This window comes from Loxodonta africana, chromosome X (genome assembly GCF_030014295.1).
Source record: "Loxodonta africana isolate mLoxAfr1 chromosome X, mLoxAfr1.hap2, whole genome shotgun sequence".
Lineage (NCBI taxonomy): Eukaryota > Metazoa > Chordata > Mammalia > Proboscidea > Elephantidae > Loxodonta > Loxodonta africana.
Genome location: NC_087369.1, coordinates 16,787,366 through 16,814,273, shown reverse-complemented (window position 1 = coordinate 16,814,273; position 26,908 = coordinate 16,787,366). Strand labels below are relative to the sequence as shown.

Sequence of the window (26,908 nt, the reverse complement as noted above, 5' to 3'; positions counted from 1 at the left end):
AAAAAAAAAAACACAAACCTAGTGCCGTTGAGTCGATTCCGACTCACAGTGACCCTGTAGAAAAGGTTATAGCTTTCCCAAATTACGATTTCGTTTCCACAGGTTTCCAGTTAGAGAATTGCCATCTACTGCTGTATACGTGGAAACCCTGGTGGCGTAGTGGTTAAGTGCTACGGCTGCTAACCACGCGGTTGGCAGTTCAGATCTACCGGGCGCTCCTTGGAAACTCTATGGGCCAGTTCTCCTCTGTCCTTCAGGGTCGCTATGAGTTGGAATCAACTCGACAGCAATGCCTGCTGCTGACCTGCTGTACAGGCAGTTCATAAATATCAGCGAACTATTTTCTTAAAAGGTTCCAAAGATATGATTACCCTTGAAAGCTTTTAAATCTGGTTCATTGTTTTCTTTTCCTAGATGTCCCCATTCCAAGAAACTCTGTCCCATGGACATGCTATGGGACAACAGCAAATGTAAATGTGTTTTACGGGAGGAGAAGCCCCTCGGAGGAATGGAAGGTAACGACAGCAGTGGTGAAACAGTACGAGTAGTAACAACAGTGACAACGCACTTGTATTGGCTACTGATGATGGCCAGCAATGCCATAAGCCTTTTCTATGTAGTAACTCATTTAGTCCTCTCAGTACCTCCCTGATGTACTTTGATTATCCCTTTTTCACAACTACAAAGTGGACATACCAAGATGTCTAGTAATTTGCTCAAGGACAAACAGCTAGGGGGGACAGAAGCGTCAGATTCTGGAGCCGTCTGTGCCATAATTACCTCATAAGCCCACCAATGCATCCTTTTGCCTTTTAATCTTAAAGAAAAGCCCAAAGAGATGTGTTGTTGTTGGTGTGTGCCATTGAGTCCGTTCCAACTCATGGTGACCCCATGTGACAGAGTAAAACCTCCCCATAAGGTTTCCTAGGCTGTAATCTTTATGGGAGCAGATTGCCATATCTTTCTCCAATGGAGCAGGTCATGGGTTTGAACCACTGATCTTTCAGTTAGCAGCTGAGTGCTTAACCACCGCACCACCGGGGCTTAACCCTTATAAAAAAAAAATTCAGACTCGTGACATTTCAGATATTCAATAGCTAGATATGGCCAGTGACTGCTGTGTTGGACAGCCAAGCTCTAGAACATCAACTCATTAGTTAAGGTTTTACCCTACAGTTGTTGTTTTTAGCTTACATTGAGTTGACTCCGACTCATGGAAACTTTATGTACAACAGAACGAAACATTGCCTGGTCCTGTGTCATCCTCACAGTGACCAGCATGTTCTAGTCCATCATTGCGGCTATTGTGCCAGTCCGTTTCACTGAGGTTCTCCTTCCCTCACCAGCCCTCCACTTCACCAAACATGATGTCCTCCTCCAGCGACTGATCCCTCCTGATGACATGTCCAAAACAAGCGAGTCAGACAATGTTCTGTTACCCTATAGAGCCATGTCAAACCAATCTAATTCTTTCTCCATGTGACCCATGTTTTAATACAGGTAGTCCCCGACTTACGATGGGGTTTCGTTCTGACGACTCCGTCATAAGTCGGTTCTGATGTAAGTCGAATACCTCATTTTTTTTTTTTAGTTTTCATTATTATTGCCTTTTATTATCAGTATCTCTATAAATCCAATCTTTATTTGTCTTTGGGGGTTGGAAGCATTACATATAAACTTACAGATATATTTTAACATTGTACATATTACTAACGATAAGATGTATAGAGAAAAAAACAGATGATCGTAAGTGCAGTTTGTTGTAACTTGAATACGTCGTAAGTTGGGGACTACCTGCACTGTGAGAAGGTTATCGTGGGAGACAATCTACATAGAGCATAAAGACTGTTCTAGTTGTGGTTTCCCTTCACACAGTGTCTGAGACAAAGGATTGGACCCAGGAACAATCCTGTGTGAGGGAGGCAGGCCTGGGTACAGGTAGATGGTGAACTGAGATACAAAGAGAGGCCTCAGCCAATCCTAGAGCAGCTGAAACTGGGTCCACCCTTCAGAGGCAAAGGGGCTGGGCCATATGGACCAGCCATTGGATATGGCTGTGCCCTGGTGGGGGCATACCCTTGGGTGAAAGAGCTTCTTCCTGCTGACAGGAATTCCTGGAGAGGGACTCAGCCAGTGTACACTTGTTGAGGGCGCGAAGATTCATGCGGAAGAGGGCAGTGCTCTGGGCACAGGGAAATGAGTGCTCAGGGCTGGAGGTGAGAGGAGATAGTACATCCTGGCTACTGGAGGAAGTAGAGCGAAAGAGGGGACACAAGGGAGAGGCTGGGCACATGTGAGAGAGGAAGCTGGACAGGCCTCCTGGAGCAGAGTGGAAGGATATTGTGAGCCTTGGCCTGGATGTGATGCTAAGGGCCAAGGGAAACCACTGAACTGGTTCAAGCAGGAGAGTGACACCACCCATTAGAACTACAGTGACATCAGCTCAGTGGCCGTGTAGAAGAGGAGCGGTTGGCACGGGGCATGAGAAGGAGCAAGGAACCTTTTGGGAAGCTGTACCAATGATGGGGGTGAGAGGCGGGAGTAACCTGCACCACCATTATTTCATCTCCCATAATCCCATTCATGTGGGCCAAGTTCACAGTCGCTTCTCTGGTGACTCCCTCAAACTGATGGCGTGTACTGAGCTTGCTGTTCACTGAGCATCTTTTCTGTGCATGTGGCTGTTGAGTCACCTGCCTTTTTTCTACAACACCTCTTCTGTCCTGATTGTGCACATTTGGGTTAGTGAATCTGAGTCCAATTTAATTTCATCTTGTTAGATCCAGGTCATTGCTCTAAACTGTTAAAAAAAAAAAGTATTCAATACCTCTCTTCCTTCCTCAAGAGAGCTACAAATTTCAAAAAGTTACTTTAAAAAGTTTCATAAATTTACTGGTAAAAATGATAAAAGGAAGAAGGTAGAGGAGAGGACATTGGTATCGGATCATCAACCTCCCTAGGGTTTGAAATCCATATATTTTTTCCGAGTATCACCCTTGGCTACTTGCTGATCCACCCAGCTCCCCTGCACCCTGTCCGTGCTCCTTTTAACTTGCCCAGACTGTTGTGAGGACAGTCCTTGCCAGTGACCTTGCTGAAGTTCAGCAAACACAAGTGGACTCTGTCCTTAAACCGCTGAAGTGTTTCGCCTGAATCTCTGCTGCCACCTAGTGATCAATGCATCTCTTTTAAGAGCTTCCTAGGAGTCAGAATCGACTCAACAGCAGTGGGGTTTTTTTGTTTTTAAATATCCTTTAGGAGTTCCCGGGTGGCCCCGGGAGTGCAGTAGTTAAAATGCTTGGCTGCTAACCAAAAGGTCGGTGGTTTGAACCCGCCAGCTGCTCTCTGGGAGAAAAATGTGGCAGTTGGCTACCATAAAGATTACAGCCCTGGAAACCCTATGGGGCGCCTTGGGTGGTGCAAATGGTTAACGTGCTTGTGTGCTGCTAACTGAAAGGTTGGAAATTCGAGTCCACCCAGAGGCACCTTGGAAGAAAGGCCTGGCAGTCTACTTCCAAAAAATGAGCCACTGAAAACCCTGTGGAGCACAGTTCCACTCTGACACACATAGTCGCCAGAAGTCAGAATCAACTCCGCAGCAACTGGTTAAAAACTGGGGAGGGCTGGACTCATGACCCTTCCAAACCAAATCTACTGCCGTAGAGTCGTTCCCAGCTCATATGGCCCTTAACCCAAAAAACCCATTGCCACTGAGTCGATTCTGACTCGTAGCGACCCTATAGGAGGACACAGCAGAACAGCCCCATAGGGTTTCCAAGGAGCAGGCTGGTGGGTTTGAACTGCTGACTTTTGAGTTAGAAGCCTGAGCTGTTAACTACTGTGCCACCAGAGCTCCATATGGCCCTTAAAAAAAAAAAACCAAACCCGTTGCCATCGAGTCAATTCCGACTCATAGTGACCCTATAAGATAGGGTAGAACTGGCTCATAGAGTTTCCAAGGAGTGCCTGGTGGATTCGAACCGCTGACCTTTTGGTTAGCAGCTGTAGCACTTAGCCACTACACCACCAGGGTTTCCAGAAAATACGTCCCCTGTATTTTATTACTAATACCTAGAGGCAGAATTTTGCATTTTTAACAAGTCATCAACCTAAAAATCTCTGAAAATGTTACCCCAAAAAATGTTTTTCATCATAAACTCAAGAACCCACACAAGTTTCGTTTTTGTATTGAATTTCCTTCCCTCTGTGAGGAGGTGAGGGACACAAATCTTTAGGAAAGGGGATAAGGGGAATCCAAGTTATTTTAGGACAATGTAAAATATGCAGCCAAGTTTAGTGGCCACGTTATCCAGGCTGCAGCTACCCAAGCAATACCTCTGTTTTTGTTTAGACCACACTCATCTTCGGGAACTGACGCTCTGTGGGCTGCACATGAAGTTCGATGAAGATCGTTGTGAGTGTGTCTGCAAAGCACCGTGTCCCCGAGATCTCATTCAGCACCCAGAAAACTGCAGTTGCTTTGAGTGCAGAGAAAGTCTGGAGAGCTGCTGCCAGAAGCAGAAGATATTTCACCCAGACACTTGCAGGTGAATGAATGGCTTTTCCACTTTCGCCTGGACTCCACCCATCGACATGGAATGTAAATGCCGTTGCAAATCAGTGGGTTCCTTATGAAGCCGATTCTTTCTTAGTACCCAAGCAGAGATTTGGCAACTAAGGACTAAAAGACAATTAATCTTAAAGTCAAGAAAATCTGGTCCACTGTTGGTTTGGAGGTACAAACGGTAAATGCACTAGACTGCTAACTGAAAAGTTGGAGATTCGGTTCCACCTAGAGGTGCCTCAGAAGAAAGGGCTGGTGATCTGCTTCTGAAAAATCAGCCATTGAAAACCCTGTGGAGCACAGTTCTACTCCGACACAAATGGGGTTGCCACGAGTTGAGTCGACTCAGCAGCAACTGGTTGCTTTTTATAGCTGATTCGTAGCTCTTAAGCAAAAACTAAATTGGTGAGATTTAAACAATCCTTTTGGAGGGGGTTTTCAGATCAGCAAATGCTTTGGTTCAATCTCTCTCACTATATATATATATATATATATATATATGTATGTATGTATGTATGTATGTATGTATATTTGGAAACCCTGGTGGCATAGTGGTTAAGTGCTACAGCTTCTAACCAAAAGGTCGGCAGTTTGAAACCACCAGGCACTCTTTGGAATCTCTACGGGGCAGTTCTACTCTGTCCTATAGGGTTGCTATGAGTTGGAATTGACTCAATGGCAACGGGTTTTTTTTTTTAAGGGTTTTATGTGTATTTTTTACTTTGAAGACATGTATGTCACTGGATTTGCATACTGAAAAATTTATTGATGAATAGAACACTTGGAGGTTACTGACTGGGGTGTAAGACATTTGGAATTCATGTGAGATGACCATTTGGGATTTTATATTTTTAAATACATATCTGGAAGTTTTACTTTGAAAGGTTAAATCAGAACAGTCATTCCTTTGAATCCAAGACTTGAGTCTGAATTCTCATGTTTGTTTCCTTTTGCAACAGCTGTGAGGACAAATGCCCCTTTCACACCAGACCATGTGCAAACGGAAAACCAGCGTGTGCAAAGCACTGCCGCTTTCCAAAGGAGAAGAGAGCTGCCCACGGGCTCCGAAGCCGAACAAATCCTTGATTCAGCTTTTGCTTTCCAGTCCCCCACCCCTGCCCTTGTAAACAGCATGCTGCTTTGCCAAGTTGCTGTCACTGTTTTTTCCCAGGTGTTAGAAAAAATCCACTTCCCATAGTAACAGGGTGAATCCGGAGCAAGACTCCCTTAACCACCTGCTAAGGATTCCCTGGCTCATGACCGATGTCTTCTAGCTGAAGCTGCCTCCACATGCCAAGGAATGGAGAACAGAGACTCTGTGTTAATATTTTTTGGTGGATGAAAAATGTCTGATCGTCTTGGGGTGGCAGGTGCCATGTGATCGATTACTCAGAGCACGTAAGAAAATCTGCATAGCTTCTGAGTCCTTTGCTAATGGCAACTCTCTTGTGAATTATTACGATTCTCTTATACATAATTTGATTTCTATGACCCGCACGGACTTTCTGATTATTCCTCAGCTTGTAGGTTCTGAGTTTCCTCAACTACTGTTCCATGTTTCATATTTAAGTATATTTAAAGAAAATAAACACCATTATTCAGGCCATAAACTCTAGTGCATTATTTAATATGCTTCCACTCTAAATTTCAGGCTAAAGCAAAAAATGTTTTTAAGAGAAAGGAACTTAGAAGTCGGAGACGTGGTTTTGGTGGAGCAGGCTTTACTGAAAGGTTGGTGTACCAGAGCAACAAGGCAAATAATTTGCAGATTTAGCAGCAAGGCAAATAACCTAAAAACGGACGCCCCTCCCATGGCATCTTGCACAGACAGATACATGCACATATACATGTACATACACTAGCCAGTCGTGATTAAGTCAGTTCCGACTCACGGAGACCCCATGTGCGTCAGAGTAGACCTGTGCTCCAGAGGGTTTTCAGTGGCTGATTTTTTGGAAGTAGGTCGCCAGGGCTTTCTTCCAAGGTGCCTCTGGGTGGACTTGAACATCCAACCATTCAGTTAGCAGCCAAGAACATTGGCACCACCCAGGGACATCACACCTCTCTGTACAATGACCAGTTGACTTACTAGTGTTGGAATGTAGGCTGAAAATTAAATAAAAATTATGTGAGAAGCCCCAAGACGTTCAAACAAACACAAGTGGGAGGTGTGATGTCCCTGAGCATCTAAGCCACTAGGCCCGGGAATCTATTAATGAGACAGCACAGCTCACAAATCTGTCTCTAAAGCTGGGTGGTGGGAGGTCCCCTAGGGATATTGTTCAAACTCAGCTAGATTACATGCATGTCTGAATTATTTGGATGTTGCAACTCTAGAAAGGAATTTCATTAATTTCTCTTCCCAAAATATTTATGAAATGAAAGATATTCAGAAATATTCTGCCATTTTATAACTGAGATTGTTCTAAAACAGGAGCTAGTAAGCAATGGCCCGCAGGCCTGTTTTTGTAAATAAAGCTTTACTGAAATAGAGTCACGCTCATTTGTTTTTTCACGTGGTTCATGGGATGATCTTGCTTCCAGTAGCTGCACGGACACACTCCTCTTGTTTTTCTAGCTACATGCTGGCAGCCAGAAATACTCTTTCCCTCTGAACTTCCAGTGTTTTTCTTGTATTTCTCTTAAGGCACGTTATCACTTGCCAGCTTTTATCGTAGGTGTCCACATATGCCCTAACGCAGACTTGGTTCCTTGGCGTTTGCAAGGCTCCTGTCAGATGTGCCCCGCCAAGCGACTTGCACACAGATAGCAGACTCTCAGTGTGTATTTGTTCCCTTCCCACTCCAAAATGATCCAGAGGAGCTCATTCACATATATATTTGCAAAGAGCTGAATTTCAAGTGAAGGTGATTCCATATTTATAGGCCATTGTGTTCTACAACTGATAGTGATTGCCTTCAGATTTTATTAATCAGAACATAACACATCTAAGGATTTTCTTTGAATTTTAGTGGTTACTAAGAAAATCTCCAAAGGCTACCTCAAGGTCATATATTTAGGCAGAAGGCTGTAATTAGAATTCTCCCCAGGTTTAGATCTTAATCCAGCTGCTACAACTTTCTTTGGCCTTGTAGAAAACAGCCGAAACTGGAGACCTTTGCTTAAGGTTTCACTGACTATAAATGGAGTCTTGTGAGATGGTAAACCCTTGAGAGGCTGACTCACAATTTATTTACTTCTTTCCTGCTCAATGGCTAGGTCAGAGGCTGGCGCATGATGGATGCTCAGCGTTTGCAGGCTTGGTTGGAAACAACTGATACAGCCTGCAGACTCCTCATCCTTCCAGCCCTCTTCCCCCAGGGCTCAACATCAGTGTGCCTTTGCGGGTATCTATTTATAAAAGCCAGTCTATTCTACAGTATTTAAAACACAAAGAAGCTATTAAGAAAAGTGGGTCTCTTTTTACTATTGGTAAAAACTACAGAAAAAGCTAAGAAGGATAAAAAGCATTTAAGAGACAGCAACTATGTTTAATAAGGAGCCCTAGTGGCACAGTGGTTAAAGCACTTGACTGCTAACCGAAAGACTGGCGGTTGGAAACCACCAGCGGCTCCAAGGGAGGTAGAAAGATGTGGCAGTCCGCTTCTGTAAAGATTTACAGCCTTGGAAACCCTATGGGGTCGCTATGAGTAGGAATCCACTGGTATGTTTAATAGTGCTTGTATTACCCACACGGCCTTTTGCAGATAGGCACTCATTAAAGGTTTGATGATAAGATACTGTCTTAGTCATCTAGTGCTGCTATAACAGAAATACCACAAGTGGATGGCTTTAAAAAAGGGAAATTTATTCTCTCACAGTCTAGTAGGTTACAAGTCCAAATTCAGGGCCTCAGCTCCAGGGGAAGGTCCTTGACATCAATCTTCCCCTGGACTAGGAGCTTCTCCACACAGGAACCCCCAGTCCAAAGAATGTGCTCTGTTCCCGGCACTGCTTTCCTGGTGGCATGAGGTCCCCCACTGTCTGCTTCCCTTTCCTTTTATCTCTTGTAAGATAAAAGGGGGCGCAGGCCATACCCCAGGGAAATTCCCTTTACATTGGATCAGGGATGTGACCTGAGCAAGGGTATTACAATCTCTGCCTTTAACCTCAGGCAGAGATTATGATTTATAACACACAGGAAAATCACAAAATGGAGGACAACCACACAATACTGGGAATCATGGCCTAACCAAGTTTACACATTTTTTGGGGGGACACAATTCAATCCATGACCCAAACCAAAACCAAAACAGATACCAAAACAAAAAAACAACCAAACCCCTTGCCATCAAGTCGATCCCCACTCATAGCGACCCTACAGGACAGAGTAGAATTGCCCCCATCCAGTTTCTAAGGCTGTAATCTTTACGGAAGCAGATTGCCACATCTCTCCCTCAGAGCAGCTGATAGGTTCCAACCACTAACCTGCCGGGTTAGCAGCCAAGAGCTTTAACCATTGTGCCACCAGGGCTTCTTTTGATGATAAAGATGAGAAATACTTATCCTGCCCCGAAAAAATATCACAACTCTTTTGAAAGAGTATTGGCATCAGGCTCTTAGAGGAGACTGATGGTGGAATTTTGAGTGTGTACTGTGATCGACAGTATGGCAGTGGTAAGCTAGGGGCTCAATAAATGAGGCCTAACTCTCATTTTCCAGGGTTTCTATCCATACTCTATGAGTGTCTTAAAACCTACTGCAAAAAATGAAAAGGGACCAGCATCGCTTTAGACCAAAGCAATGCTGTCCCATCTGGTAGTGTTGCTGCTATGAAAACAATTGAGAGTTATTACGCTTGCATAAATGTTCTCGAGTCTTCATCACCTTTATTCCCTGATGCTTCACCATTAACACAGGAAAAACAAACAAACAAATAGCAGTTTGTCTGGAGTCGATTCCGACTCATGGTGACTCATGGTGACCCCATGTATTGCAGAGTAGAACTGCACTTCATAGGGTTTCCGGGGAGCAGCTGGTGGATTCAAACTGTCAACCTTTTGGTTAGCAGCTGAACGCTTAACCACTACGCTACCAGGGCTCCAGTATGGCCAAAGTCATATCAAAATACAAAAAGGAGTATTTTATTCTGTCTGAAGGCTTGAGGAAGACACCAAAAAGGAGCGAAGGTCTTCTGGGAAGAATAGGCTTTCTTCAGGTTTAAAAGGGGTAGTGGTAATAGTGGTGACGATGGTGCTCAAAAAGACATGTTCTTCAAAGTGCAGGCATGACAGGGCTGGGGAACTCCGAGTACCATCGGTGAGGCGTGGATGACCATCAGATCACTTCCACTGATTCTTTAGTCTCCGGGCCAAACAGTCAGTTCAACCAGTTTGACTGGGGTCGATGTTGCAGGTCAGACCTCACATCTTTTTCCTGAGTGTAGGGTTGCTAAATAAAATACTAGACACCCAGTTAAATTCGAATTTCAGATAAGCAGCGAATGATTTGTTTGTGTAGTGTGCACCGTGAAATATTTGAGCCATATATTATTTATATCTATATTAATATTTTTAATATTAAAAATATTAAAACCTACTGCAAAAAAATTGCTTTAGACCAAAGCAATGCTGTCCCATCTGGTAGCGTTGCTGCTATGAAAACAATTGAGTTATTATGCTTGCATAAATGTTCTCGAGTCTTTAATTTATTATTAAAATATAATAAATTATATTTATTATATAAATATATTTATATTATATTAATAAAATTTTTGCTGTTACTTATCTGAAATTCAAATGTCGGATTGTTTTATTTGCCTTTTTTATTCGTGTATTTTTATTTCCTAAATCTGGTCGCCCTACTAGAGCGGTAAGAACCAGCACGATTGTGCTATGCCACAGATGATCACAAACAAAACACCACTATGACCCTGGCTTTCTGTTGCTTGGAAACCCTGGTGGCGTAGTGGTTAAGTGCTACGGCTGCTAACCCACGGGTCGGCAGTTCAAACCCGCCAGGCGCTCCTTAGAAACCCGCCAGGCGCTCCTTAGAAACTTTATGTGGCAGTTCTACTCTGTCCTATGGGGTCGCTACGAGTCGGAATCGACTCCACGGCCCTAGGTTTTCTGTTGTTTTCCCACACAAAATTCTCTGCAGCGGAAAGCAAGCAGAGAGCGTTCAGGGTTCCTGAAAAGAGACGCCGTAACTAGGCAACCGTACAGCGAACCCACCCGACCGCTTGCAGCCTTCTGGCGTAGAGTGCGATGCATCTTGGGAGTGGTAGTTCTCTAAGTTCGAATTTGCCTCCAAAAGCCAACCGACTATAATTTCCGGTAGCGAAAGCGGGCCGCCGCGAAGCACGCTAGGAGTTCTAATTTAACTCTGCGAAAGAAAGGGCCATGTCGGGCTGTCTCTGTAAGAGAGCAGAGCCGTTCTCGAGAGGTTCCAGACGTCAGGAACTCACATAAAAGGTTAAAGTGAAGATTACTCCTTCCAATACAAAGAAAATACGTCTTCCGGAACATCGTGGAAACATCCGCAAGCGTGCACGGCCCTTGTAACGTTCCGCACTGACGCGTGGGGAAAGCTGACCTCCTCCTCTCACGTAATCCCGGCACCACTCTGTGATTGGCTGCTGTGGGGGCGCGGCGCTCGGGGGCGAAGGCCCTCGATTGGTCCTTCCGGGCAGCGGGCCGGTGCTCGGGCTGTAGCCGCGGGAGGTCCGGATACCGACGGCCATGGGGCTCCCGGGTAAGTGCGGGTCTGGCCGCCCTGCTCCGGCGCTCTCGGCCGCTTCATTGGCGTTGGCCAGAGGGCGTGTGGAGGCGGCGACGCTGGAGGCGGCCCGGAGGTTTACGGCTGGCGGGTGGGGCGGGGGGCCTCAGCCAGCTCTCGGCCGTCCTGTCTCCTCCCTTGGGCCTGGCCTGCCCCAGCCGGGTCGCCGCGGCCGGGGACTGAGCGGGAGCGTCCCCTTCTTGGCCCTGGCGCTGCCCAGCCACCCTCAGCGAGTGATGCCCAGGCAGCGCCCAAGGGTGCAGTGGAAACACCGTCTTGACACCCAAGCCCCCTGGGCCTTCCCAAGGCTCCCTGCGAGCTTCTGGTGCTGTTGACTGCGCACAGGAGTTGGGAATTCTACGGCCATCTCGCATTTGTCACCTAAGTGGCTGGGTGGGGACCTTTGTCAAATCGCACAACTTGTCTGGCTTCATAGTTGTAAAGTGAGCAAGCTTAGCAGTATATTTCCAAGCTTCTCTACAGCTTTAAAATCCAATATTCTGTGATTGTGCCTTGTATTAACCCTTTATGCCACAGCGTTGCTAGGGGTGATGACCCCGAGGAAGTGGCAGACTCCTTACAGAACGTTGCCAAGATTATTTTAAATGATTTCACTTAGCTCTTTACTCACTGTTTTCATTATCATTCATCTTTTTTTTAACTGAATAGAACTGGAAGTTCAGGTTTAGGCTGTAAACCACAGTAAGAAAATGTTAGTTGATCCACTTAACAGTACAAGCTTGAAGATTTTGAATATGGTAATATTCAGTGTGTTGATTTTGACTTTTGATTAGTAAATCCAGTTGAACAAATATAGATTGAGTATTTCTGAGAATGTATTTAAAACAGATATATTTGTCAGGGAGACTAGTTAAAGACTGTACACGCAGTTAATTTGCATTTCCTGTGTTTGCAGGTGTATTATGAAACTCTAAGCTTTAGGATGGCTGTCCCGTTTAGTAGAGTTTTTGGAGTTGTGGAACTCTCATTTGCAAAGTTGCGGAAGATTTTCGCTAGATCACCAAGACTCTTTTTAGCTTAAAAGTCTAAGAATCTGTAATAATACTGTGTTGAGTGGACATTTCATGTTGACAGGGATCTAGGCATCCCTGAGATAAACATTTCCTGCTTCAGATGTAGGACATGGCCCCAGAGCCAGCCCATTTCTAGTTTAACATTTATCTTCAGACTCCAAACTGAAGGGAAGGTCACTCATGGAGGAAAGGCTAAAACTGAAACTGAAAAAAGGGTTAAGAAAAAAAATGTAGGGAGCAGGTTGATGATTGTCATTCTTGAGTAAGAAAGGAGAAAATGTGGATGTTCATCGTACCTGCTACAGGTTAAAACGGTGTTCTGAAAAAAGTTCTAGCTCCAGATGTATTTTAATGTAGACCACAGAGTTTATACTAGCAGAACTTTACGAGATTAATTGAATCTTCGGGATTTATGATTTTTTTTCTCTACCCTCTTAGTGATTAGCAGTCGATGGCACTAGTTTTTTTTTTTTTTTACCCTCTTAGTGATTAGCAGTAGACTCAGTTGTACAAATATTTATTGTATATGTTATTTGCAAGCAACAACACGGAGGGAAGTCTGAAGCAAGGAAACTTAATATTCCTGTGTGCTTGTGGCTATGTACTTCATGAAGGAGAGCACTGGGTAAATTAGGCAATAGGGCCATCTGTAAGAAGTTGTTATTGTTTGCCGTTGAGTAGATTCTGACTGGTGGCGACCCTATGTGACAGCAGAACTGCCCCATGAGGGTTTTCTAGGCTTTAATTTTTATGGAAGCAGATCACCAGGCCTTCCTCCCACGGAGCGCCTGGGTGGGTTTGAATTGCCAACTTTTGATTAGCAGCCGGGTGCTAAACTGTTGTGCCACCATTGTAAGATATTTCAGCTGGCTATGTCATTGGGCTCCTTTTGAGAAGTAGAGACGTACAAGGAGAGTTACCTTAGGACAGAAAGCCTGAAGCTTGTTTGGGAGTAGGTCTTAGTGGGTTCCTTCTATCACAGCTAGCTCCCACTGTCTACTCAGTCCCCTACCGTCTGAAGGCAGGGTAGACAGCTTGGATAAGTCTTCTGTGGAAGACTTCCTAGAGAAGGAAGAATAAAAGGTAGAGTTGTTCCAGAAGCCTCATAGCACAGTGGCTAAGCTCTAAAGCTGAGGTCAGCAGACATCATCTGTAAAGGGCCACATAGCAAGTATCTTTAGCTCTGTGGGTCATCCGTATCTGCCACAACTACTCTGCCGCCATAGCACAAAAGTAGCCGTAGATAAATTATGTAAATGAGTGGGCAAGCCTGTGTTCCAATTAAAAAAAATCCAACTTTATTTACAAAAACGGGCAGTGGTCCAGTATAACTAGGTTTGAATCCTGGCCTGTTCTCCATTGTATAACTGTATAGCAAACCATCCCAAAAGTTAAGGGTGTTAAGACAACAGCCATTTTGTTATTTTTCACAGTTCTGCGATTTGCTGGGCTCAGTGGGGTGGTTCTGCTGCTGGTCTTGCCAGTGGTCGCTAACGGGGCTGCATTGAGCTGGCAAGTTAGCTAGAGACTAGGCCTGGCTAAGAACATTGGAACGGCATGCTCCATGTAGACTCAGCTCTCCACATGGTCTCTTCTCATGGTCCCTCTAGTATGGTAGCTGGGCTTCTTACACGGTGGCTTAGGGTTCCCAAAAGTGTACAAGTAGAAGTTGCCAGGCCTTTTTCAGGCTGAGGCCCCAAATTAGCACAGTACCACTTCCATCATATTTTGTGGGGTAAAACCAAAACCAGACCAAACCCATTGCCATCGAGTCGATTCTGCCTCATATCGATCCTATTGCGACCCTATGAGTTTGTGGGGTAAACCAAGCCCAAATGCAAGGGACGGGGGCTACACAAGGGCATAAATACCAGGAGGTGTGGCCATCAGTGAAACACTACTGCTCTGTGCTACCTCAGGCTGGCTGAGTGATCTTGGGACAAATTCCTTAACTTCTCTAAGCTTTAGATTTTCCATCTATTAGATGGGGATAACACCTCATATGGTTTTGCTGATGCTGACATAAGATGTAGAAACCTCTTAGCACATAGTACCTGATGTGTAGTGGCCATTCAGTAAGTAGAAGCTGGCCAAGAGAGAAATGTGTGTGTGTGTGTGTATTTAAATTATTTGAATGAGCTGGTTTGTTAGCATGGCAAATCATATACTATGATGCAACAAGCTTAATTTTACTATGTATTTTTAGAGTAAAAGTAAGACCTAGTCACGTAAATTCATTATATGCTTTGATTGATTCCTAGGGGAAAGCTAAAAATTTTCACGACTACAAAAGCAGCATTTATATCTAGATGTGGAAGTTGGACTGTCTCTTGTCCCTGAGCTGAGATCTGTTCTGCTCTTTTGCAGGTGATAAACGCCACACATCTTGACTGGGTTGCTCTGAAGACTGATGTCTAAACCTTCTCAGTATGGCCTTTAGAGGAGGAGATTGGCATGGCCTGCCTCCCTCAGCTGCACTCCCCTGCACTAATACTGGAAGGTATTCCACATGTAGAACTCAGACCCATAACATATGCATGGTGTCGGACTTTTTCTACCCCAATATGGGGGGCGTGGAAAGCCACATTTACCAGCTCTCTCAGTGCCTGATCGAAAGAGGGCACAAGGTTATAATTGTCACCCACGCCTATGGAAATCGAAAAGGCATCCGTTATCTCACTAATGGCCTCAAAGTCTATTACTTGCCTCTGAAAGTCATGTACAACCAATCTACAGCTACCACCCTCTTTCACAGTCTGCCATTGCTCAGGTACATATTTGTTCGGGAAAGAGTCACGATAATCCATTCACATAGCTCATTTTCTGCCATGGCCCACGACGCCCTCTTCCACGCCAAGACCATGGGGCTGCAGACAGTCTTCACGGACCATTCGCTTTTTGGCTTCGCTGATGTCAGCTCGGTGCTTACAAACAAGCTTCTGACTGTGTCTCTTTGCGACACAAACCACATAATCTGTGTGTCCTACACCAGTAAGGAAAACACTGTTCTAAGAGCCGCACTGAACCCTGAAATAGTGTCCGTCATTCCGAATGCCGTAGATCCTACTGACTTCACTCCAGACCCATTTAGACGGCACGACAGTGTAGTGACTATTGTCGTTGTCAGCAGACTTGTTTACAGAAAAGGTAATGAATGAAATGATAGCTACGACTGCACTGCACAAACCTTTTTTTTTCCCTGTAGAAGGCTCTTGAATACTTGCATATAATGATTGTTTGGTTTGTCTTTTTGTTTCATGGTTTTATAAATACTTCTGTATCAAGTAGAAGGAGTGCTGGTGGCACAGGGGTTAAGAGCTCAGCTGCTAACCAAAAGGTCGGCAGTTTGAATCCACTAGCAGGTGCTCCTTGGAAACCCTGTGGGTCAGTTCTACTCCGTCCTACAGGGTTGCTATGAGTCAGAATCAACTTGATGGCAACAGGTTTTTGGTGTGTATTAAATATAGCAAAAAAGATCTAATACTGTTTTATAAATCCAGAAAGAAGTGTTTGGAACAATAGTGAATGTTGCCCTTCTCCAACCTTTAATGTTTTAATAGTTACTAAAAAAAATAAAAATAATAACCTGACTGTATATTATTAAAAAAAATTTTTTTTTAATTTACCTTTATTAATGTTTATTATTATTAAAAGGTCAAATCCGTTTAAAAATTAAAACAGCTCTGCATGGGCAGTGAGAAATACAGGGCAGAGCCCACCACATAGCCTTTGCTTTGTGATTGCAAAAGTAATATCTTTTCATTGCAGATATTTTGAAAAGTCAGAAAAGCACAAAGATGGAAATCCAAATTAGCCGTAAACGTAATATTCAGAGATGACCCTAATGACTGTTTGACTTATAGCTTTCCTGTCTCTTCCTTGCGTATGTACGTGTACTTACCATCAGTGGGCTCGCTCTGCACATTACTGTTGTGTGGCTTGCTTGCTTCATTGACTCCTATGTAATAACATGTTAATAACACATCATGGCAGGTAAGTGATGAAGAGGCTTAGCTAGACTGGGTCCAGATCCTGACTGTCCTGTTGTGTGACCAAGGACAAGTTACTGAATATCCCCTAAGTCTCAGTGTTGTCATTCGTGTAATTTGGGCAACAGTGGGGGTCTTATGAGGGTTCTGTGATTTCTGTACTTAGCCCAGTACACAGTCAGTAAGTACTCGCTGTTACCAAGGAAGAGTTTTGTTGGTGCTTCTCCAGCACCTGAGGGACACCGCAATAGGATTTGTGGAGCCTCCTTTACTAGAAGTCTGAGATAGTCCTGAATCTGGTCATTAAAAACATAGTCTTCTGGATTTGAGGTCTGAAAAGCAGTCCAATAATCAGAAATGTCACTTAAAGTAGGGAATCACTTTTTAAAAGTTATATATATATATATATATATATATATATATATATATATATATATATATATCACGTAGATATTTAATTCAAGTTGTTATTAACGTGCATTGAACTGCCAGCGGTTGACCTGAGGCTGCAGGCTGGGTGTACTGGTCCACCCGTTGGAGCTCTGCGTCACCTTTCTTGCGCATTCGCCTTCATAAAGCATATTTTACAGTTGCCAATTGGGGTTTCTTTTAAGTGAGGTGAGAACCTAAAGGCATACGAAGCAGTGTGCTTCTGGTTTGTTATAGGAGGCTCCATGTTAAAGGTATTAAGCCACCTTCTGGTTTACCTAAAATGCAATCGATGGATTTGGTAACAGACTAAAAAGAAGATGACCAAGATTTTAACGAGAGGGCTTCAGAATTCCGAAAAGCCGCACACGACTTTTTTTGTGATAAATGTAATCATATTTTGAACGAGTAGTTTACTTAATCCTACTTTGAATTATTTAAATAAAAATGACCCTGTGTGTGTGTGTGTGCGTGTGTACACACAATTCCCTTCACCATCTGTTTTATAATTAGCCTGCCTATATTTGACGGCACTGGGTGGGGTTTTTATATTTGGGAAGATTGATACAAGAAATGCAGTTCTTAGGAGTGTGTATGTATGCATTTGTTTAAATTACTGAGTTTAGTTTAGATCTAAATGAATTATTTTACATTTACTTTTGAACGCATACAATTTGTAATTTATACTGGATTAAATTCCCAAATAGTGTTGATGTTACTGTCAGTTTGGATAGCCGCTATCTTTTTCAGACTAGTAGGCCATGGTTTATTTTATTGCTTTATCCATATTATAGGAAAATTGTTTTATTTTCGAAAGGAAGCAGAGACATCCTTTTCTTCTATGAACTGTAATGATCTGACAGTTGAGGCCCTGCCACCTTCGTTTACTCTTTCACTCCGGAAGTGGGCTACCGCTGGTTGGGATGGACCATTCTTCAGCTTCACTAGTGTGGTTTTCACTGCAAAGCTCTCTGCTTTTTGAACAAACTAGAGACAACCATTGTACTTGGCTGCTTAGCCTTTGCCTCTGGCTGAAAGTGGAATCAGACTGGTAGAATTTTATTGCTGAAAGAGGCCTTGGACTTTAGGTACATAGATCTCATTTTACAGATCGGGAAACCTTCCCATGATCAAAGAGCTCATTGGTAAAAAAGCTGGGACAGGTGGTAGATCGCCGGTCAGCTGTCCCTAGCAAAGCTTAACTCTAGCGTTAGCTGCTTCATCTGGCTGTTTTGGAAGCAAGCTGTATGTAATCACAAGTGAATAACTTAAAGTTAACACTATGTCGAAACGAGACAGAGTAACACAGATTTGGGTTGTGGAAGGGAACACTGGTTGTCCGGGTATTTATTTAAAAAAACTGCAGTCCTGGAGGGACCCCTAGCAGTTTGTAACCAATTTCACGCTCTTGGGAAAGGTTTCAGAGACTTAGTTTCTCTACTTTAAGGGGAGCATAGCTCCTGCCCTTCAAACTGAGTGGATTCTTGGTGGTTGTACCGAAAAAAAATTTTTTAAAGCACTTAAATGTATTTCCAATATTCAACTTTCTATTTTCAGGGACTGATTTGCTTAGTGGCATAATCCCCGAGCTCTGTCAGAAATACCCAGATTTAAATTTCATCATTGGAGGAGAGGGACCAAAGAGAATCATTTTGGAAGAAGTACGGGAAAGATACCAGCTACATGACAGGTACCGCTGGGTTCCCTAGTGTCTTGGGGGGAAATACTGACGTCTGTATTTGGTTTTGGCTCCAGGCCTGTATTGGGTGTGCTGCTTCTCTTCTCCTACATGTAATTGATACAAAACTGTGATGCAAGCCCCCCCTTTTTTGTATGGGAAATAGGAAAACATGATTAAAGAATTTACAATTTTGTTTTTCCCATTAGTCCATTATTATTTGATACTGGAGGCAGTGGTTGGAGGTGCTACAGAAAGCGCAGAGAACAGCAGCTTTGATTAGAAAAGTTCGCAGATTTCCAAGGCTTACTGTGTTGTGATTTAAATGCCACTGCACATGGACACTGCCTGTGAGAGATACCAACGTTTCTCTTCCTCCTTAACTTGGATAACATGCCAGGGGTGAACATGGGAAGCATCAATTCAGAGGGGCACTAACCATCCAAGTGTATTCATGTATTTTCATTAAAAGCAGGCTAGTTCTGGAGAAGTTGAAATTTGATACGCGTAGCCCTATCTGCTTGCTGTTCCACAAAAGTTAGGAATAGGTGACCTAGAAGCGTTTGAACCAAGCAGCTTTACAAGGCTGTTCTTTTTAGGTCAGAGTTTGAGGAAACAAATTTTTTGAGACTGAAAACATTAGAACCGATAAGAACTTCAGCATAATATGAATCCCCGACTTGGCTTATAAATTATACTTCTTTTATAGCGTGATTTTTCACTCTTCTCTCTCTTCCCCTCTCATTTCAAAAATCAGGGTACGTCTCTTGGGAGCCTTAGAACACAAGGATGTTAGAAATGTCTTAGTTCAAGGACATATTTTTCTTAATACCTCCCTCACTGAAGCGTTCTGCATGGCAATTGTGGAAGCAGCCAGTTGCGGTTTACAGGTAAAAACGGTTTGAGGGTTTCGGAGGTTGGTTTTTTTGTACTTGTATTTTCAAAAAATAATCATATGCATTTGGCAGTAGTTTTTCGAGTTGGTTTTATTTTCCTGGGATGTGAATTAGAGTGGGTAATATGTTCTTTTTTCATTTTTAAGGTTGTAAGTACCAGGGTTGGTGGAATTCCTGAGGTACTTCCCGAAAATCTTATTATTTTATGTGAGCCTTCAGTAAAATCTTTGTGTGAAGGATTGGAAAAAGCTATTTCCCAACTGAAGTCAGGAAGCTTGCCGGCTCCAGAAAATATCCATAATGTGGTAAAGACTTTTTACACCTGGAGGAATGTTGCGGAAAGAACTGAAAAAGTATGTCATACCCTAAGATTGTGTCTGAACTTTTCCTTGCTGTCGCATGTACACATTTGCTTTTTCTTACATATAGGCTTCCGTTTCAGTGCTATTGCTTAGGTTTATAAAATCTACTCCAAATGAAAATGAATTTTGGATTACTTTCGGTGCATGATGGGCTAAGTTTCTAGTCAAATCATTGCATTTGAAATCTCAAAATAGAAGTAATAGTCTATTGTCATTAGGTGTTATCAGTTTTGACTTACAGCGACCCCATATGACAGAGTAGAACTGCCCCAAAGAGTTTTCTAGGCTGTAATCTTTACAGGAGCAGATTGCCAGACCTTTCTCCCGTGGAGCCACTGGGTGGGTTTGAACTGCCAACCTTTTGGATAGCAGCCGAGTGCTTGACCATTGCGCCACCAGTCTAAACTCCTCATTAAACTGGGCATGGTGTGAGGAAGTTACATAATTTTCTAGAAGTCATAGAAATTAGTGGCAACGCTAGTATTAAAACTCATTCTTGACTGACTTTTAGACGTTTTCTTGAGTTGGTTTATAATTCTAATGCATAAAGGTCTATCAGAAAATACATAGTTTTGATTAGCCCAATTGTGGCAACTTTATGCCTTGTAAATATTTGATTCAGGCCACTTCCTAAAATTCTTGTGTCAGTATTGCTGGCTACTGTAATTTGCTGCAGGAAAAGGATTTTTGCATCTTTGGACTGATTGGGAACATAAAAAGGTAGAATTCAAAAAGAAAATGATGAATGTTGGAGAAATCATCAGGAATGAAAAGCAGCAACAGAGAATTTCCAGAAGGACGAGTACTGAAAATAGATTAATCCCCTTGTGAAGGAAAGTGCAGTTGTGGCAAATACTCCCTGTTTTGAGCTAGTGACTTCATTTATTCTACTCACTTTCGTCCCTTGTTTAAGTGACTCTTTACTTTTTCTGCCTCACCTGTCTGGTCACCAAGCGATGGGCTAAATGGAAGCAGTTCTGCCTCTTACTGTGTAGGACTTGTGAAGCCGAAAGGTAGCAGTTGGGAGCACAGAGAAAGTCGTTGTGGAGGCTAACGCTTTTTTCATGCTGTCAGTCTGTTACGTGGATCAACAAGTTTCAGCCTAAAGTGGATAGCAAGAAGGAGCGAAGTAAAGAGAACAGCTCTTTACTGTAAGGCTTTCTTGTTTGGTTTGAATTTGAAAATTCTAGTACATAAGATGAAGCCATATTTGAAGATAAGCCATATTTGAATGCAAGTGCAAAAACCCTTATCTCTAAACATTGCCATACGATACATTTTTCGCCAAAATATGTGATATTTAATTGAATAGTCAAACATTTTAGACTGAAGTGTTTCGAGACACTCTTACCTTCTAGAAGTTTTGTAGTATGACCATGCATATGAAATGGCTACCTTTTCATTGTTTTAATTTGGAAGTTGGAGTCTAGCCCTGATTACCTGTTGGGAGTGCATGTCAGAATCACCTAGGTGGACTTTTAAACTCTGCATGTCATCTTCATGCCCCCTGTTGCCCAGCCACTCCCTGGATTCTAATACGACCCTTTAGGAGCTGAGCTGGAGTCTTGGTCAGCAGGGATATTTGGTTAGACAGGTTTTTTTGGTGATATCCATCTTAATCTTCACCCTGATTAAGGACCACAGCTTATTTAATTGTGACCTGACCTTGATAGACATCATGTAAACCTCATAAGTCAAAACTATTGCAGATAATAAATTCAGGGGAAAGAACTGCTTAATGGTGACAACTGTCAGCATATTTTAAAGGAACTGATTGGGGCCCTGGTGGCACAGTGATTAAGAGCTCTGGCTGCTAACCAAAAGGTCAGCAGTTCGAATCCACTAGCCGCTCCTTGGAAACCCTAATGGGCAGTTCTGCTCTGTCCTATAGGGTCGCCATGAGTCGGAATCGACTTAGCGGCAACGTGTTAATTAGTTTTTTTTTTTAACCACAAATTTTTAGTTGTAACCCTTAAAGTAATAGTAAAACATCCATGGTTTTTTAATATTCTGTTGTGATTTATAGTATACATTTAGAATACAGTAAGTCCTTATCTATAATGATTTATCATCCCTAACATTCTCTTCATAGTAGATATTGTTATTTTATCACTTAAAGTTACAGATGAATTGCCCTAGTAATAAAGGTGGGCAGCCAGGTCAGCTTGATCCTTTGCAACTACTCCCTCTTAGGTTAGCTGTCCCATTTAGAAAATTGATGAAGAAATTACGTTGCAGTTTATGCTGGAAAAACACTCTTTCCATTACAACTTGCCAGTCTCAGTATAATATTAATTAAAACGTTTACATTCAAAATGGCCTCAGTAGAAGAGCTAGGTGGGAATATCACGTACCTTTCCGAGGCCATTGGGCTTTAGAACTCGCACTGCAGGTTGTAACTTTGAGTTCATAAGGGGATGATTTACAGGTCTGATACCTGTGAATGAGTGTAAGTAATGCTCAAATTCAAGTAAAAACCATGAATGCTCACCCATTTGGTTTGTTCGTTTTCAATAATTACGTTTTCAAAGTCTTTGGGTTTTATTATTTTAGACTCTAGTGCCAGTGTTTGCCCCATACCATTTACTAAAATTTCCCCATCTCTTTTCCTCTCTGTTTTATATTTGAAATCATTTGAAATCCCTGAGCTGTTTCTGCAAGTCCTCGACATCAGTGCTCAGAGACATGGTCTCACATGGCCGTTGAAAGGAAGAGCCCCTCTTGCCCAGAAGCACACTAGACTGTACACTCTCTCTCTCGGGGGTCAGTGTCTACCAGATACTGGAGAAAGCTAGCTCAGCAGTCAAGGAGCTTTAAAAGGCCAACCCTGCTTCACGAAGTCCCCGCTGAGTTCATATTGCCACCAAGCAGTGAACTGAAAGGCTGCCCAGACTTTTCAAGACTCAAAATTCTGGTTGTTGTTGTTGTGTACTATGGAGTCAATTTTGACTCTTAGCAACCCTATAGGACAGAGTAGAACTGTCCCATAGGGTTTCCTAGGCTGTAATCTTTATGGGAGCAGATTGCCAGGTCTTTCTCCCACGGAGTGGCTGGTGGATTTGAACTGTTGACCTTTCAATTCGCAGTTGAGTGCCTTAGCTACTGCACCACCAGGGCTCTTGGAATTCTAGGAGCCAACTAAAATAGATGGTAATTCCCTAGAGGAGAGGAACTGTGGCTTATTTGTGTTTGTATCACATGGTGTTTGCCCAGAATAAGTGCTAAGTATTGAATTACAATAATTATTGTGATTAACTTCATTAATTTAATGACATCATTAATATAAAAACAACAGCAACAACAAAACATAGGCAACTTTGGAGCGCGTTCCTGTATAAAATGCTTCTGGCATGTCGTTGTTGGCCGTGGGCCGGTAGTGGGTCAGAGTACTCATTTCCTGTCCTCTCTTCCCTCCAGGTGTATGACCGGGTAGCCAGAGAAGCCGTGTTACCCATGGACAAACGACTGGATCGCCTCATGTCTCACTGTGGCCCAGTAACAGGCTGTATTTTTGCTTTGTTGGCCGTTTTCAACTTTCTCTTCCTCATTTTCCTGCGATGGATGACCCCAGATTCCATCATTGATGTTGCAATAGATGCCTCAGGGCCGAAGGGGGCCTGGATTCATGAATTTTCTTACAGTAAAAAAAATGGCCAGAATGAAGAGATTTCTAAAACCAGGTAGAGGGAAGCCTGGATAGTACAATTTTAAACATCTGCAATAGTTCTACTGAGACTATTGAAAATAAGCTGAATTTTTGTTTTTCAAGTTAATTTAGTAAGTTATGCTACCTCTGTATCATTCAATGTTTTATTTTGGGGAAAGATAAAAACATATGAAATCCCTGAGTGTTCAAACTCCTTGCACTTATTTAACATTTGAGAGAGAAAATTTAAGCCACTCAGGTATGCAGTTTTTCAGACTACTAAAATCCCTCCAGCAGAGATGTTTTAACATTATATGTTGGGAGCTTTGGGTGCTGAATGGCCAAACGTTTTCTGGGTATTTTTTTTTTCTTTTGGCCAGTTTTTAATATTATACCATTAACCAGACATTCACCAGATGTTTACAGGTTTTCTTTAGGGAAATACAACAAACTATATGAATCATTCTAGCTCTTGTTCTTAAACATTTACTGGGTATACTCGGTAAGTGTCGCATATAATCAGCAGGCTTCTCCAGTCAGATGGTCTTTTAGTTATCAGCATCTTTTGAGCACCTTTTCTATTAGAACGTTAAGCTGGATACTTCCTGCTAGTAAGGACCAGAGGCACATTCCCTCTTTGCATTATACTCAAACGGGTTGGGTTGACTTGTGGTGGTGTAAAAGATCCCACGCACCCCAAAACGGTTGTCCTAGTCTGAGCACTCCTTTGATCCTCTTATATACGTTTTCCTAGGTAGAGCCTTTGTCTTCCGTTTTCCTTATGGAAGGACTTTTTACGTTTGAAACTCTAAGGACCGATATCACTGTTTATGATTGTGCAGAAAGTCCACATCTTTCACAGTGTGTGATTTTGCCTTCTGTAATGGCCTTTGTGCGTAGCAGAACGTACAAGGTGTGCCATCCCCAGGTCAGCGGCTACCCTGCACCTTCGCTAGAAGCCGCTACCCTTCACTTGTGGCCTCGCTGATAAGTATTGGCAGTAAAGTCTCTACCCCAGAATTTTGTTGTTGTTTATATCAGTCTGAGTCTCAAGATTTTAGAAATACGGTCTCTTTGTGGGTGGATGTTGTTAACTGTAAGTATGGTTGCCCTGAGCCATGGGTTTTATAACCCCAAATTAGCCACACACTGTATATTATTCATTCTTGGAACTCTTTAGATTTTTTGTGATTAAAAAACTGAGAGATTGGAAGGATGAGGCACTTGGTGGGTGGACTAGATGGTTTCTGCCAGTATTGTGATTCTTTACAGGATTTTTTAAATGATAGCATTCACAAAACTTCTTAAAAGTATCTTAACATGACTATGAACTGGTTGCCACTGATACAAAAGAAATATATTTTGTTTGGTTTATACTAAAACACAAATGCAAGAGTGTACTTTCTAAAACCTAGAAATTAGGGTTTCTTTTGTTGGAAGAAAAGTGGACTGATGCAAACCATTGATTCTTATTGGGATTTTCCCAGGAAGAAATGGAATTATATATATATGCAATGTAACGTGCCAATATTTGTGATAAATTGAGAAACTGTAACGTTTGGTTTTATTTATTCTGTTCAGCAGTTTTTAAAGGCATACTACTAAGCTTTCTTATTTTTTGTTATCAAAATTGTCATATGTACTTAACGTAAATTATTTAAGACAGAGGATTTAAAGTTGTCTTTGCATGTAAAATATGTCATTTGGAAATTAAAATTATTTTCCTTGGATTTTCTTTTAACAAATGCAAAGTAAATTTGCTTGTCTTCTGTAAATCTTCATTTTCAGGCTTCCAGGATACCTTAGTTATAGTCAGCGTTGCACTGATCAGTATGTGAAAGCATATTGCGTTACCCTGCTACTTATATTTATTTGAACATGAACTTACAGTGACAAGGAATTTTTAAAAAAATATGCTGTATTTCTTTTAATATTATAAAAAGTCACACATGTAAAACTGATTTATTAAAACATGTTACATGTCCAAAAATAAAGCCTAAAATGACATTTTGACAATTTTCTAAGTTTGTCTTGTTTTATGAATGGAATATTATTTGCTAGCAGAACAGCATCACTGGCCCCCCCCCCCCTGCTTTCTTTCTCAGTGGAATTTGATGTGTTGGTTGATCTATTAGTAAACAGGAGATATCCTTCAGATATGCCATTTTTTCTTTCTAGAATATATTCTCTCTTGTACTCATGGAATAGCAAGTTCAAATTGTGCCCTTGTTTCCTGATTTAAACAAGCCCTTGTCCTTCACTGCATGAGAATTACCTCATGAGGCAGACAATACATCTTTAAACTACCATGTACTTTATATCTTATGAGCTATTTGAGAGAGAAATAGCAAATTATTTCTTTTTGGTAACACTGGAACATTTATCTCGGTAGGCTCAAATATAGCAATGATTGTGAGGACAGCACAGGACTGGGCAGTGTTGCGTTCGCTGGGTCACTATGAGTCGAAACTGACTGGATGGCACCTAACAACAACAATAGATGTTGTTACGTTGCTTCATTCTTGCATATGAAATTAGGACAATTCAAGTGCTATACAGAATGTGTTGATTTGTAGTCGCTCTGGGAAGTTGGTTTTACTTTTTCATTTTTATTTGGCTATGGCTCAAGGGTTCTCAACTGGAGGGGGACATCTGACGATGTCTGGAGATAGTTCTGGCCACCACAACTGGGTGAGGGATTGGCATCCAGTAGGTAGAAACCTGGGATGTGACTAAACCTTCTATAATGCACAGCACAGCCCTCGCAGCTAAGAATTGTTTGGCCCAAAATGTCATTGGTGCTGTGGCTGAGGAACCATGGTGCTGTAGATGACTTCATCTCCTGTAAAAGATAACATGCATTAGCCATCCTTCGTCAGTAGCCTTTTGGGCTCATCTCAGATGTGGTGCTCCAATGTAGTAAATGTGGTCTCTGAAGTAAACGGTAGCCCCGCCTCATCTGCAGTTTCACCTTCTGCGGTTTCAGTTACCTGTGGTCAGCCACGGTTCGAAATGTTTAAGGAGTATGCAGCGAGGTGAAATCGCACCCTGTCCCGCTCCATCATTCACATACTTTTATTACAGTATATTGTTATATTTTATTATTAGTGTTAATCTCTTACTGTGCCTAACTTAAAAATAAACTTTATCATAGGTATGTATGTATAGGACAAATCATAATATACATAGAGTTTGGTACTATCCCTGCTTTTAGGCATCCACGGGAGGTCTTGGAACGTATCCCCTGTGGATGAGGGGGGAATACCGTAGAGACATCCTTAAAAAAGGCAAGCTAATAATGGTCAACTGTGGTGGTTAATTTTATGACAGCTGGCTAGGCTATGGTGCTCATTTGTTGGATCAGACACTGGTCTAAATGTTGCTATGAAATATGCATGATTAGCATTGAAATCTTTTGACCTTAGGTAAAGCAGATCACCCTCCACTATAGGTGAGCCTTGTCCAATAATTTGAAGGCCTTAAGAGCAAAACTGGAGGTTTTCCGAGGGAGGAGTCTTCCTCCAGACTACAAATAGACATCCTGCCAGAATTCCCTTTTCTCTGTCCGTACCTAAAGCACCTATTTGGGGACC

General features: G+C 42.4%; 2 protein-coding genes across 3 annotated transcripts in view; both read left to right on the top strand.

Moving 5' to 3' along the window:
* VEGFD (vascular endothelial growth factor D) overlaps positions 1-7,107 on the top strand; it is a 44,229-nt gene extending 37,122 nt beyond the window's left edge. Inside the window, exons 5-7 of the mRNA XM_010595771.3 lie at positions 415-515; positions 4,352-4,547; positions 5,524-7,107. Coding sequence (XP_010594073.1) covers positions 415-515; positions 4,352-4,547; positions 5,524-5,650 — 424 coding nt within the window. The 3' untranslated portion in view covers positions 5,651-7,107. The remainder of the gene's footprint in view (positions 1-414; positions 516-4,351; positions 4,548-5,523) is intronic.
* Positions 7,108-10,829: 3,722 nt separating this feature from the next.
* PIGA (phosphatidylinositol glycan anchor biosynthesis class A) lies at positions 10,830-25,379 on the top strand. 2 transcript variants are annotated; one of them, XM_003416038.4, is made up of 6 exons: positions 10,830-11,257; positions 14,683-15,462; positions 18,291-18,423; positions 19,169-19,301; positions 19,454-19,660; positions 23,087-25,379. In XM_003416038.4, the coding sequence occupies exons 2-6, from the start codon at positions 14,745-14,747 to the stop codon at positions 23,351-23,353; spliced, it is 1,458 nt and encodes a 485-aa protein (XP_003416086.1). In that variant the 5' UTR covers positions 10,830-11,257; positions 14,683-14,744; the 3' UTR covers positions 23,354-25,379. The 2 variants fall into 2 exon arrangements, with proteins under 2 accessions (XP_003416086.1, XP_023410961.1); XM_023555193.2 differs by having other exon boundaries at positions 10,834-11,257; positions 14,683-14,815; positions 23,087-25,377.
* The last annotated feature ends 1,529 nt before the right edge of the window (positions 25,380-26,908 follow it).

What these genes read in the sequence shown, in the direction of transcription:
- PIGA (XM_003416038.4), top strand. Translation starts at nt 14,745, where the DNA reads ATGGCCTTTAGAGGAGGAGATTGGCATGGCCTGCCTCCCTCAGCTGCA. An exon ending in CAGACTTGTTTACAGAAAAG is followed by an intron (nt 15,463 to 18,290) that starts GTAATGAATGAA and finishes TTCTATTTTCAG; the next exon opens with GGACTGATTTGCTTAGTGGC. An exon ending in CAGCCAGTTGCGGTTTACAG is followed by an intron (nt 19,302 to 19,453) that starts GTAAAAACGGTT and finishes TTCATTTTTAAG; the next exon opens with GTTGTAAGTACCAGGGTTGG.